General features: G+C 41.7%; 1 protein-coding gene across 2 annotated transcripts in view; it reads left to right on the top strand.

Moving 5' to 3' along the window:
- The window catches only part of LOC127647993 (protein shisa-6-like), a 94055-nt gene that overhangs the window by 2343 nt on the left and 76584 nt on the right, over positions 1–15128 (top strand). For both annotated transcript variants that reach the window (XM_052132545.1, XM_052132546.1), the window contains exon 3: positions 11489–11643. In XM_052132545.1, coding sequence (XP_051988505.1) covers positions 11489–11643 — 155 coding nt within the window. The remainder of the gene's footprint in view (positions 1–11488; positions 11644–15128) is intronic.

Genomic DNA, 15128 nt, shown 5'->3' on the forward strand with positions numbered 1-15128 from the left:
CGTTTGAATGACATCTGGTCACACATCATGTTTGAAGGTCACAATCTGTCAACTGCAAGTCAAAGAGAGATGTGAGCTGGAGTCTTGATCATAAATGAAGCTCTTGCTTCTGGGTTAAAGTGGATTATTAATAGTTAATTGCACATTGCATACTTAATCTGGGACTCATTTCTGTCTGGGAGGGACATTGTGGATTGATTCTGGATTTCATTAGTCTGGTGCTGATATAGAGGTCAGATGAAATCCTTCACAGCAGAGCAGATCTTTATCTACATGGAGCAGTTTAGCAAGACTTGTAAGAACATGTGTAATGCTTTGGCTTGTCAGTGGGATAAGAATGAGAGTATGTCATGTGTTTGTGGTCAAAAATCGTCCCTGGACAGCCATGCTTAATCTGTATTCTTAACTGATTAGATTTATAAAACGGTAGCAATGTTAGCTGAGAGCACTTTATTAATGATGACATAAATCGGACATCTTAGCTCTTTAGCCGGTCATGTGCAGGGGAAGTCATGCCTGTGTTGGGGGTTTTATAGGTACTACTATTTCATATCGATCCTTGTAGGAAACATGAGCAAACATCGAGCTCTGGCTGATATGAGAGTTTACAATAAAGTTTACTGGAATTGTGATGACAGACTAAAACTTCTGTATTGTGTATACAGCTGGTAACACCAGTGAGCAACACATCTCATTGAATGCTTCACCTAAATATTTTCATTATGACATCATAATATTAATAAGCGTGTCATTAACGCCTAGTGTGCGGAACTCAAGACATTACTGATGTATAAAACACCATCACTATATGAAAAAAGTCATTTTTGATCAAATCTAGACAGCAGCATCACTCCAACATCTTATCCTTGAGTAATCATGATAAATTGCCATTATATCAAACACAGCTGAAAGATATTTGGTTCATTAAATGAAGCTGAACGTTGTCTTTGTGTTTGTTTTTGAGTTATGCAATAGACCGGCAGGTCTTAAGATCAATATTAGGTAAAAATAGCAAAAAAGAAACTTTCTCTTGAAACTCGTCAGTCAATCATTGTTTTGAGGAATGAAGGCGATACAATGCTTGATAAATGTGTAACTACAGTCTTCAAAGATAAAGTACAACTGTCTCTAACAAGAACAGAAAGAGATGTGGAAGTCCAGATGTGCAACTAAACAAGAGGATAAGTACATCAGAGTCTCTAGTTTGAGAAATAGACACCTCACATGTCCTCAGCTGACAGCTTCATTGAATTCTACCCGCTCAACACCCGTTGTGTCGCTGTCCTTTTCTGCACCCTTCGGCATATTGCTGCGCCATTTTGTGGCCCGTTCTGCATAACGTGGCAACTCATTTCAGCTTATCGCAGTCATTTTCACGTAAGATATGATATCTCACTATGGCCAGTTCCGCCCCTGATTTGCCACAAAGTTCATCTGCCCACCGGGAAAATGCCCGGTATGCCAGATTTCCAATCCAGCCCTGATTTAAACATTTGTAGACACTTGACTTTTGCAGTTTCAGAAGTTTAGTATATCAAGTTTATATCATTTATATGTAGTGGTCTAATGCACATAACTGGTAAACTGGTAATCAGAAGGTTGCTGGTTCGATCCCCACAGTCACCACCATTGTGTCCTTGAGCAAGGCACTTAACTCCAGGTTGCTCCGGGGGGATTGTCTCGGTAATAAGTGCACTGTAAGTCACTTTGGATAAAAGCATCTGCCAAATGCATAAATGTAAATGTAAATGTACTAATATACTGTAAATGCTAGTGAACTGTAAAATATACTGTACAGGCAACAAAATTACATCCCGTAAAGCCTGAAAAATGTTCAAAATATATTTACGGTCAATTTCTGACACGTGCAGCTGCTGCTATTTTACCATAAATTTACCATAAATATATATATATATATATATATATATATATATATATATATATATATATATATATATATACAGTGAGGAAAATAAGTATTTGAACACCCTGCTATTTTGCAAGTTCTCCCACTTAGAAATCATGGAGGGTCTGAAATTGTCATCGTAGGTGCATGTCCACTGTGAGAGACATGATCTAAAAAAAATCCAGAAATCACAATGTATGATTTTTTAACTATTAATTTGTATGATACAGCTGCAAATAAGTATTTGAACACCTGAGAAAATCAATGTTAATATTTGGTACAGTAGCCTTTGTTTGCAATTACAGAGGTCAAACGTTTCCTGTAGTTTTTCACCAGGTTTGCACACACTGCAGGAGGGATTTTGGCCCACTCCTCCACACAGATCTTCTCTAGATCAGTCAGGTTTCTGGGCTGTCGCTGAGAAACACGGAGTTTGAGCTCCCTCCAAAGATTCTCTATTGGGTTTAGGTCTGGAGACTGGCTAGGCCACGCCAGAACCTTGATATGCTTCTTACAGAGCCACTCCTTGGTTATCCTGGCTGTGTGCTTCGGGTCATTGTCATGTTGGAAGACCCAGCCTCGACCCATCTTCAATGCTCTAACTGAGGGAAGGAGGTTGTTCCCCAAAATCTCGCAATACATGGCCCCGGTCATCCTCTCCTTAATGCAGTGCAGTCAGCCCTGTCCCATGTGCAGAAAAACACCCCCAAAGCATGATGCTACCACCCCCATGCGTCACAGTAGGGATGGTGTTCTTGGGATGGTACTCATCATTCTTCTTCCTCCAAACACGGTTAGTGGAATTATGACCAAAAGTTCTATTTTGGTCTCATCTGACCACATGACTTTCTCCCATGACTCCTCTGGATCATCCAAATGGTCATTGGCAAACTTAAGACGGGCCTTGACATGTGCTGGTTTATGCAGGGGAACCTTCCGTGCCATGCATGATTTCAAACCATGACGTCTTAGTGTATTACCAACAGTAACCTTGGAAACGGTGGTCCCAGCTCTTTTCAGGTCATTGACCAGCTCCTCCAGTGTAGTTCTGGGCTGATTTCTCACCTTTCTTAGGATCATTGAGACCCCACGAGGTGAGATCTTGCATGGAGCCCCAGTCCGAGGGAGATTGACAGTCATGTTTAGCTTCTTCCATTTTCTAATGATTGCTCCAACAGTGGACCTTTTTTCACCAAGCTGCTTGGCAATTTCCCCGTAGCCCTTTCCAGCCTTGTGGAGGTGTACAATTTTGTCTCTAGTGTCTTTGGACAGCTCTTTGGTCTTGGCCATGTTAGTAGTTGGATTCTTACTGATTGTATGGGGTGGACAGGTGTCTTTATGCAGCTATTGACCTCAAACAGGTGCATCTAATTTAGGATAATAAATGGAGTGGAGGTGGACATTTTAAAGGCAGACTAACAGGTCTTTGAGGGTCAGAATTCTAGCTGATATACAGGTGTTCAAATACTTATTTGCAGCTGTATCATACAAATAAATAGTTAAAAAATCATACATTGTGATTTCTGGATTTTTTTTAGATTATGTCTCTCACAGTGGACATGCACCTACGATGACAATTTCAGACCCTCCATGATTTCCAAGTGGGAGAACTTGCAAAATAGCAGGGTGTTCAAATACTTATTTTCCTCACTATATATATATATATATATATATATATATATATATATTTTTTTTTTTTTTTCAGTGAATAAAATTAGTGTGTCTGTTTCATATTGTTGATAATGAATTAGGTCTATGGTTGGGTTAGGGGATGTAAAATATCGATATGATAGTATAATGTAACAAACAAAACAAAAAATAGAAAAACAAATGTCTGTGACATTCTCATGGTGCAGGACAGACGTTGTTATGGTGACGCCTCTCTTATTATCCCTGGTACATCATACAAATGTACCATGGATCATAACATGTCTTAAAGAGAGATTACTGAGACACTATTAAACTTTCTCAGAAGGGTTTGACAAGCTGTTCCTGTTGCTCAAAGTGTCCCATAAAGACACCAGTGGAGTTCTGCTCTATGAGCAGTGAGAGCACAGCATGTTCCAGAGCTTTTTGTTTTAACATTCACACTCTTTGAAAAACAGTTAAATATATTATGAGGGCATTCACTCACGGTCTGATATGTGTTTATAAACCCGCGCAGCACTGGATAGCGCTTGATATACGATGTGTGTTTGTGAGTTTAAAGAGCATAGGCGCTTAAAATGTTGTTTCTCTCCGGAGAACGTCTATGCAGGAGCTCTCTGCATCTTTATATTGATAGTTGGGGATATTTCGTAGCTCTGGTTCGAGGAAAGATTACTTATCGGCCAAAGAGAGACACGATCAGTCTCCACTCCAGCTGATTCATTTTGAATTGATTATTAGGACTAAAGTGCAGTAGTTTGGTTGTGGTTTGACCTCGTGTGTGGTTCATCTTCAATTCCGGGATATATAAACACTTTTACTTACGCACATGACTTGAGGTGATGCATTTTAACGTTTGCATTACATAATCAGCTTTATTTACAAGCTTGTTCGAATGCAATCAAGTTGCACGGTAGCTCAGCTGATGGAGCGTTGCACTTGAGATGCAATCGACTGGGGTACGAGTCCCGAAGAGCATGCGAGCTCGGAAGTCTTCGACACCAGTAGTCCTTTTGTTTTAGCAATTAAAAACAGTGAACAAAAATCCTATCTAGACCTCACTGATTATCATCATTTCAGACCCTTTTACAAACAGCCTTTTCTTCAAAGGTATCGGTGAAAGTTGTTATTCTTGGCTCCTCTCATAGCTTGACGAGTTCAACATTTTAGACAAATTTCAATCTGGTTTTAGAGCATTGCACAGTACCGAGTCTGCTCTGTTGAGAGTCACAAACTGCATTTGGCCATCCCTTGACTCTGGGTCATGTGCTATCTTAGTATTGTTAGATCTAAGTGCAGCGTTCGATATGACTGATCGTGATAATCTTCTAAAATGTCTTGAGTTCGTTGTTGACATCAAGGGCCTGGCACTACATTAGTTTGCTACTTATCTGAAGAGCAGGACTTTTTCTGTAAACGTTGGCACCACTTCCTCGTTATCCGCACCTTTATCATGTGGTGTTCCCCAGGGATCCGTTTTGGGGCCTCTTTAGTTTCCCATTTCTATGGTTTACCTTTGAGTTAATTTTATATCACTGCTATGCTGACGATGCTCAACTGTACCTCCCTATCAGACTGGATGATTTTAGCTCAATTGATCATCTTTAGCGTGCGCAGCTGAAATTAAGAGTTGGATGGTGAATAACTTAAATGAGTGAAAATAATACGGAGGTTATTTTGCTTGGCTCTCGGACCTAGAAACCAGTCTTTGTTATTATATTTACTAAATTGTACAGCATTGTGGCTCAACTTCTGTTGTTTTAAATGTGCTAATAAATAAAGTTTGACCTGACTGAAATATGGGTGAAATATGTCCTGGAAATTTCTTCATGTGATTCACCCATATACAGTACACCGACAGTCTTTCTCTTTTTCTACTCTCAGACATTTTTGTTGTGTCATCAAAGGGCTTGTATCTCTTTCAACTGTTCCCGCTCCATTACTGTGATGTGACATATTGAGATATTGATTATAATACAATCGAATTGTCTTGGGGTGATGACATAATGAGGAATGTGTCTCGGCAAGCAGCAGCGGTCTTGTCCGATCAGATCGTACCAGTGAGATGACTCTCCATCTCTTGGCTACCCAGAACCCCCTACTGCGTCTCAGCGTGTTGTCGGTTTTATTTAAATAGTGATGTGCTGTGCTGTCTAAGACACCTGCTGAACTCGCTGTGGAATGACCTGCCACAGGGAGAAGACATCAAAATAAAGAAAAGACCTTTTGAGATGATGCTAACAGTCTCAGAAAAGCAGTCCTAAGGAATTCATGAGGCATATAAAGGGATAGTTTGGCCTGAAATTAAAATCTTGCCATCATTTACAACCCTGAAGTCATACCAAACATGTATGCTTATTATTTATTTATTGAGTGGAACACGCAAGTAGAATTTTTGTGGAATCTTCACACAGTTCTTTTCAATGCATTGACAGTTCATGGTGACCTTGTCTGTCAAGCTCCAAAAAACATTACTTCAAAATAGGCTTTGGCTTGGCTCATAACTTTCCTGCTGTATATATCGGCCACCCGGCATCGACATCAGCCATTCAAAAACCCTCATGAGTTGAACACTAATACGAACCATATGAGAGTGAGTTAATGATGGCAGAAATGTAATTTTGGGTGAACTATCCCCTGTAAAGTACCACTCTTCTAATACCAAGAAGGCCAAAGTGTATCCTCAGGGGCGAGCCAGAAGAGTGGCACGGGCTGGCAGATGCCACCCTAAAAATTAGCTTCGCAACGGGGTCCAAGTTGGTTTGGCCCAGCTCGCATCCTGGAGACGGTGCACAATGGCTTAACCCATCCATGACACGCATGGCCCATGACAACGTTCCGCCCATGTCTGGCAGGTCACAGCGTTCCCCCTCAGTAGACAAGCCCACCACCCCACCCCCGGTCAGACAGAATCCTCCACAAGACAACACCGCACAACCGCCCCTACCCCACCCCACGACACACTTACTGGGTGCCACCCCTTACTTGACACTTGCCACCCCTTTGCCACCCCTGGCAAAAATTCCTGGACATGCCCCTGTGAATCCTCTCTCTCCACTTGAGCAATAGTCATTGAAAAGACTTCTAGGTTTTCTTCTGGGCACGTTGGCATTGGTCTGGTAATTGCAAATGATGATGACGCCATACTTAAATTGGCAAAGTCATTTAACTTACTGAACAAGTGCAGACCCGAGCACAGGTTGCTGTCTCGCTTATGTTAACAGCGCCACATTTCAGACCATCTCCTACAGGAAGTTTCTGGTTCGGTTCCATGGTTTGCATTACCAATTTTTCATCAGAACCATGCAAGGTTTCAGACTAAACTGCCAGTGTGAAAGCCCCCTTAGTTGTTTTTTCACACCCTGCACTCAGCATAACCTCTCGTCCCGAGTTCTGTGATCATAGAATAATTACGTTTAAACCCTCCACATCACTGTCTCAGCTCAACCGGCTCAAGCAACAGGGGAAACTCAAACACATAATGCCCATTGTGTCCAGTTAAAGCATTCCTGCCAATCAGATGGCCTGGAGCTGGTTTGTAACTGACACTGACGTATGAAAGCTTCATACGCTCAACCTGACAACCATGCATGAGCACTTTAAGTGGAAAATTAGATTAGTGACAAAATTCGGCACCAAGGAAAGTCTTTGCCCGTCGTTTTTTGAATAATACTACATTTCACATCTTTCTGGGTCATTCAATGTTTCTCGTTGTTACTAGTGAAAGGTGGAAGAGGGTAAAGGAGTTCACCCAGAAACAAAACATTCCAAACCCACGACAAAGGAGAATTTTGGACGAAATTGCGTGCATCTCTTTTCCATTCAACGACATACAACGTTAATTGTGACCACATGGTTCAAGCTCCAAAAAGTGTTGAAAAAAAAGCTGTTTAAAGTCTCTTCAAAATGTTCCCTTATGCATACGGCAGAAGGAAGGTAAGTAAATAATGACCAAATTTTAACTTTTGTGTGAACTATTCTTTCAAGAGTGCTTCTGGCTGTATTCCACACATACATATTCACTGATGACCTTCAGCGAGACAGAGCGACCATGTTCTGAAAGCCTCAGCGGGTGATCTGAGCGACTCTTATTGATCAGTCTCCTCAGGATCACACTCCGATGCAATCCAAGCATGCTCTAACGTAAGACGAGAGCTTTTATACTTGGACAGACCACTCTGTCACAGTTGTTCTCCATTTCAGTGCTTTTAAACAAATGCTGTGTAAATAAACTAGCCTTCAAATGGTCTCAAACATTATTTGCACAATAGTGTGACTGGAATAAGTGCATCTAGAATCCAATTAAACATGGAAAAAATTGGTCTGTGCTGCGGGGGGTTTGGAGATATTTTTTAGGAGTTGCAACATAATTCATGGGTCAAATTGTAATATAAGAATGCACCTCTGGCCCTAGCTGACATAAGCAAATCAAATCAAGGAGATTCAAAAGAGAAAAAAAGATGCAACTTTTTCCCTAGTGGAAAATGTACCATCAGATGTTGAGCTAAGAAGCCATTTTTCAAATTGTCCAGAGCTCAAAGTGGTTACAGAGTTTTGGCATTAAGCTTGTGAAACTAAAATGTATTTCTTAATAAAATAATACAAATTGGTATTTCTTATCTGCAGATCAACTGTGGGTTCAATTCCCAGGGAACACATATATATCTTAAATGCACTTTAAAAGTAAATGCCACTTTTATCAATTAACTCGTCATTCTCAGTTCTATCAGGAAGACCCGCAGACTTGAGTGAGGTTTAAGATGACATTTATTTGATGAATATAAAACAGAACTGTATTGTCTCTCTTTGGCGTAAGCCCCGTCTGGCGGTCCGAAGAAGTTGTACTCGGAACGTCATATCCTGCCAGAGATAGGAAGCAGGGGCGAGGAGCCTACCCCAGTGCAGGACGGGACTCAACATGTGGTGCTGGGGTGGAGGAGGTTGCAGTGTTAGCACACTGAAACAGCAATGTGATAGATGGTGAGCAGACTTATAAAGCAACGGCTTACATATGATTGGCTGGGAATTACCCAGCTAATGGTGCTGGGTAATGGAGTGGTGGTGGCGTAGTGGGCTAAAGCATATAACTGTTGATCAGAAGGTTGCTGGTTCGATCCCCACAGCCACCACCATTGTGTCCTTGAGCAAGGCACTTAACTCCAGATTGCTCTGGGGATTGTCCCTGTAATAAGTGCACTGTACATATAAACATCTGCCAAATGTGTATATGTAAATGGTGCGATGATGTACAGCTGCTAGTCTTCCCGCTAGAACTATGCTGCGCTTACATGTACCGCAAAGGGTTCATTTGGACCCTGATTGCATCACAACATCACTGGTCTTTTGCTGGCATTTGAAGTGGCATGCATTAAGAGTTTGAATGAGTACTAAAGTGGCCAATTCCTGCTTGAGCGGCATCAGGTCACTAAAGCAGCCATATGCTTCACTGCTCAACCCATTTTAGGTGTTAGGATGATGGAAACTGGCCGTAATTTGTTCCGAAATGGTGCTTCTCTGAGCCTAGAGTGTTTTGTGAGGATGTTATTACCTCACTTGGATGTTTTGATGTATCTTTATCGCAAACAGGCTAGCACATAGAGCTAAATTACCATTAGCATCGTTTGGCATACATTAACACCGGACCATTTAATCTGTTTTGTTGAGCATTTGACGAGACAGTGAATGTTGTACGGGCTGCAAACAATTATTAAAAGCCCAGTAACATCCGTTATCTTAAATGCTATAAAACTGAATAGTTTCCTAGTAGAAAACTCATGCCTCTCCTGGGGGGTGTGGGTTTATGTGTAGGTTTAAGGCAAAGTTGGGCATTATTTTAGTTTCAATCACCAAACATTCAGCCGAATATCTCCTTTTTGTGTTTCACTGAATCCACAGTAAAAGATCCTACTCAAGAACTTTCATGACGCCAGGCCATAAGTGCCCGAAAGTGTCAGAATCCTGAAGTACAGAGTTCTGCTCAGAGCCGTACAGTCAACTGGGGCAGTGAAACCAGGTCGCCCCCACGTGAGAAGAACTTCTGTTAAAAAAGGCTTTCTCCTGGAAGGGAAAGACTAATTATACATCCTACCAAAGTCACACTCTCTCTCTTTCTCTGCCTCTTTCTCTTTCTTTCTGTCTCTCACTAGCACTCAGAGATGTGGACCACGAGGCAGAGCGAATACGCTGACATTGACACAGTTAAGACGCCATTTCAGGCTCCCCGTGTTAGGAAAGATGGCCTCCGGGTCTGGTGGAGCGAGCCACATTGTCGGTGTGCTTTTGGAGATAGCTGAGGTAGAAATGATTGGCAGGCCTAGACTGAATATAAGGACATTTTCCTGTGCTGATTTTGGGGTAAAATCTGTGGAATTAATTTAAGTATGGTATATTGTGTTTAATCAAGTGTACTACTCTCTTAACGGTAGATAAAATGATCATCCAATTGGTATTTATTGGGCTGTCAATTGAACGTGTTAATTCAGTATGATTATTTATAATTAAAAAAATAACTTGTTAAAACAATTAATGCAATTCTTGATGCCTCCGTGATCAACAAGGAATATTCCGACCATCAGAGCAATACTAGCATAAAGTCCCACCTGTTTTCAGCAGGGGGCAGTAAGCGGAATTATCAGTTGAGTTGACAAGGCAAAGCGAGGCTGTACAGACAACAAACCACTTGACACTATCGTGACAGCAAAACATGAGCATGGTTCTTGTGTTCAAACACATCTGGACGGATAACAATTCTGAATGCATGGCCCTTATTACAGGGACAATCCCCTCCCGGAGTAACCTGGAGTTAAGTGCCTTGCTCAAGGACACAATGGTGGTGGATGTGGGGATCGAACCAGCAACCTTCTGATTAACACTTATGTGCTTTAACCCACTACTCCAATAATAAGACACAACCAAAGCGAGTCATTTTTCAATATTAAGTACTCTAGGTACTTTTGTAGGTATGGGGTTTGCAGACTTACAAGGCTTTCTTATCTGATCTTGGCTCCTAGTGGACAAAATTGTTTGTGCATCTTTCATCAGTCATTCACAGTTCAATTAATTACATTTGGCATGTGTCCTCAGAGAGTCCTGTTGTTCATGTTTACCAAGTTTTGTGAAATTTGGACATTGCTTTCACAAGCCCTTATAGACCAAACTTTGTTTCCATAAGGGTCTCTAGATGAGACACAGCTAATTTTGTGTGAATCAGAGAAACGACCAAGGACGAGTTTGAAAAAGTAAATTTTTCAGTAAATTCACAGTGCCGGAAGAGGACGTTTTTCTTTTGAAAAGTGAAATCCATATGACCAATTGATTCCGGAGTACGGAAAAACTATTTTTATAGCAATTGCAGTTCCCGTGTTGTGACCAAAAACTTATACTTTATATTAGCTTATAATTGCAACACCTTGTGGCTGGATTTTAGTTTTCCTGCATCTCTCCAGAATTGGAGAATTTGCCACAGTGAAGAAAATCCATATGGCACTTGAGTCTTGAATCTAAAACCGAGTCTTTAGGGCCAAAGAGCAGCAACATTAATAGAATTTGAATCCCATTTGGGTTGTGTGCTGCTATCACACCATATTGCAGAGGGAAATTGATTAATGACTTTTGTTTGTTACAGTGGAGCCCAGGGGCCCAAGTTCTAGAAAACCTAAGAGGCTAAACCTCGACTGTCCAGTATCACACAAAGCACAATTAAAGTTGTGTGTGTGTGTGTGTGTATGTGTGTGTGTGGGTGCGGTAGAGAGCGAGAGATTGTGAGTTCCAAGAGGGCAGAACCTCTGCAAACGGGCAGACAACACAAGCAATATGGGCCTTTATTCACAACCTTTGCTTGTATCTTTGAACTGCATGATTAATTAATAGCACAAGAACAGTGTTTTGTTTTCTATAAAAGAGTGAAATAATTTTCTGCTTGTTTATTTTTCACAGAGCACTGACGGACATTTTGAGACAGCAGGGGCCCGTTCCGATATCGCAGTTTGAGCATGAAAATATTGCAGCCATAGACACCTCGCCCAAAGAGAACACGCCCATACGGACGTCCAAGAACCACTACACACCAGTCCACAACAAGAGCAACCATGGTAGGTTTTCAGTGTAATTTAAGTACTATCATTTTTGGCCGTTTTACAACTGCGATTTCGTGCCACATTGAATAATAAATCTAAGATTTCGAGAATCAAGTCAAAGTTATGCTAGTAAAATCATATTGTTTTGAAACTAATCTTATAATGGTCTTTTGCGAGGATAAAGTCAAGAATAAAGTCGTAATGTTTTGAGAATGAAGTCATGATATTTTTGGAATAATCTCAAATTAGAACTCATAGAAAGTCATTACGTTTTGTGAATTAGGTCATAACATTTCAAAAATGAATTGGTAATATTTTGAGAATAATCTCATAATGGACCTTTTGTGATAATGAAGTCATTACGTTTCGAGAATATAGTCAAACATTGCAAGACTAAAGATGTAATGTTTTAAGATAAATCTCTTATATATAGTATTTTATACGAGGATAAAGTCATAACGTTCAAGAATAAATCAGGGACTGATTACCGCCTGGGCCAATGGGGCCAGTGCCCAGGGGCCCTTGACTTCCAGGGGGCCCTTGACTGCTCGGGAGCCCTTGATTACCAGGGAGCCCTTGACTGCCCGGGGGCCCTTGACTACCAGGGGGCCCTTGACTGCCCAGGGGCCCTTGACTACCAGGGGGTCCTTGATTACTAGGGGGCCCTTGACTACCAGGGGCCCTTGAATACCAGGGGGCCCTTGGCTGTCCGGGGGCCCTTGACTACCAGGGGGCCCTTGACTGCCCAGGGGCCCTTGACTACCAGGGGGCCCTTGACTGCCTAGGGGCCCTTGACTACCAGGGGGCTCTTGACTGCCCAGGGGCCCTTGATTGCCCGGGGGCGCCCTGGGCTTAAAGGCTGCGCGATCTAATGTGGTGATCCCCCACTTGAAAACCCTTTTGGGCATGAACAACGCCCAAACTGCTCAACAACTTTTGGGTGGAGGTGGTTCCTTAGAGTTAGTTGGCCAAAGGGCCTACGCAAGTCATAATCCGTCCCTAGAATAAAGTCGTAATGAAGACTTTTCTCCTAATTTAAAGAAATAGGCTTTTTCTAAATAAAGTCAAAATTTTGAGTCATGACATTACGAGATGAAAGTCGTAGTGTTACTAGATCTAAATCTTGATATTATGGGATAAAATTCATTGCAATATGAGATTAAAGACTATTATGAGAATTCGTTATGGTATGGGGCTGTTCTCAGTGTCTTTGAAACATGAAACCTCTTTTGGTAACTTCCAACATTATGAGATGTTACCATGACAACGGGGCAAATATTAAAGCTTAGTCTTATTAAGATGGGGTTGTAAATCTGTCCACGAATATGAAAGAAATTAAAAATGTATTTGTGTGGGTGTGTGCATATGTTCAGAGGTTTTTATGCGGCAGAACGTCTGAGGGAACATATGCCATGTTCAAAGCATGCTTTCGGTTTTAAATTCAAAAGCTCAACGTCAGGCAACATCAGAAATCAATTCTGAATGCACATTTCGTTCACACAAAGCACAGCAGTCAAAACATGTTGAGCTAATGTGCATCTATGCCATCAACATGCTTTTAATAGGGACTTTAAGCAACAGCTGCAGACGGGACGGATACGGGTGACCGGAAGTAAACTGATCTGATCAACCGTTATAGTACAACGTCAGGAAGAAGCGAGTTTCGAGTTGCGCATGTGCTCAAGGACATAGCCTTCCCGTTGGCCCTACTAACTCAAGTTCAGTCATGTCAATGTTCAAGCCAAATCTACGCCCTTGGTGGTTGCCATGACAATGCTATGCAGTTACTAAGGTGTGTTGAGTGTTGAGCTGTGTCAACAAATACACTCCAATTTTCCATGTGTAGTATCATCCAGGTAGAACATTTAACGTTTTTGTAATACACACAAGCATTCGCCATTTAACAGCCATTAGCTTTAGCGCACTAGCCATCTCAGTTCAACACTTATAACTCAAACAACATACATATTCATACAGGACAGGTAACTCCACCCATTCCTCTACATATGGCAAGCTGCGAGCACTGAGTGCACGACGTGTCCAATATTCCATACTCCGTATTAACGGCTGAAGTAGTACAATGTCTGGGTACTCGTAGCACACTTTTTTTTGTTGCATTTTCAGTGTGAACAGACTACTCGCAGGGTATTGCAGAAGTGTGCGGTTTGGGACGCACCTTTAGTTGCTTTTGTTGTGTTGTTGCTAGGGTGTTCTGGGTGGTCGCTAAGGTGGGTCTAGATGGTGGTTGCTTGTTGGCCCAAGTTAAGTAACTCTGCATTGCCTGCAACAATAGCCTAAAACAATGACGAAATAGCTATTTAGGTACTAACAATAATTTTATTTAACCAATTTGAATAATAGTAATAATAATAGGCTAATAATTAGTTAACAAAGAGCTTATGCAGCCTTTGTAACACAAATGTGAAAAAGGTTAGTAAATGTAGGGTATTTCATGTTGATTTTTATTTCATGTTAACTTTATGGATAGATGTGTGTGTGTGTGTGTGTGTGCGCACGCTTCCGTGTATGTATGTGTGTGTGTGTGTGTGTGTGTGTGGGCTTCCGTGTATGTATGTGTGTGTGTGTGTGTCTGTGTGTGTTTGTGCTTCCGTGTATGTGTGTGTGTGTGTGTGTGCTTCCGTGCATGTGTTTGTGTTTGTGCTTCCATGTATGTGTGTGTGTGTGTGTGTGCGCGCTTCCGTGTATGCATGTGTGTGATTGTGTGTCTGTGTGTGTTTGTGCTTCCGTGTATGTGTTTGTGTGTGCGCTTCTGTGTATGTGTGTGTGTGTGTGTGTGTGTGTGTGTGTGTGTGCTTCCGTGTATGTGTGTGTGTGTGTGTGCTTCCGTGTATGTGTGTGTGTCTGTGTGTGTGTTTGTGCGTGCGTGCTTCTGTGTATGTGTGCTTCCGTGTATGTGTGTGTGTTTGTGCGCGCTTCTGTGTATGTGTGTGTGTGTGCTTCCATGTATGTGTGTGTGTGTGTGTGCTTCCATGTATGTGTGTGTGTGTGTGTGCTTCCGTGTATGTGTGTGTGTGTGCTTCTGTTTATAAATGGTAAATGGTCTGCACTTATATAGGGCCTTTTTAACCTTAACGGTATTTAAAGCGCTTTACACTGTGACACATTCACCCATTCATACACACATTCATACACCACATTGTGTGTGTGTGTGTGTGTGTGTGTGTGTGTGTGTGTGTGTGTGTGTGTGTGTGTGTGCGTGTGCTTCAGTGTATGTGTGTGTGTGTGTGTGTGTGTGTGTGTGTGTGTGTGCGTGTGCTTCAGTGTATGTGTGTGTGTGTGTGTGTGTGTGTGTGTGTGTGTGTGAGTGTGCGTGTGCTTCAGTGTATGTGTGTGTGTGTGTCTGCATCAGAGGAATGCTTTTACACTGATCTGTTTGATGTTTTCTCATCCCCTGAGAGATGGTGACAAAGTGCTCTTGCGACCTATACCATAGCTATAATGTCCCTCACATGCCCTCCTTACTCTTTTGAGAGAAATAA

This window comes from Xyrauchen texanus, chromosome 8, assembly GCF_025860055.1.
Source record: "Xyrauchen texanus isolate HMW12.3.18 chromosome 8, RBS_HiC_50CHRs, whole genome shotgun sequence".
NCBI classification, from domain to species: Eukaryota; Metazoa; Chordata; class Actinopteri; order Cypriniformes; family Catostomidae; genus Xyrauchen; species Xyrauchen texanus.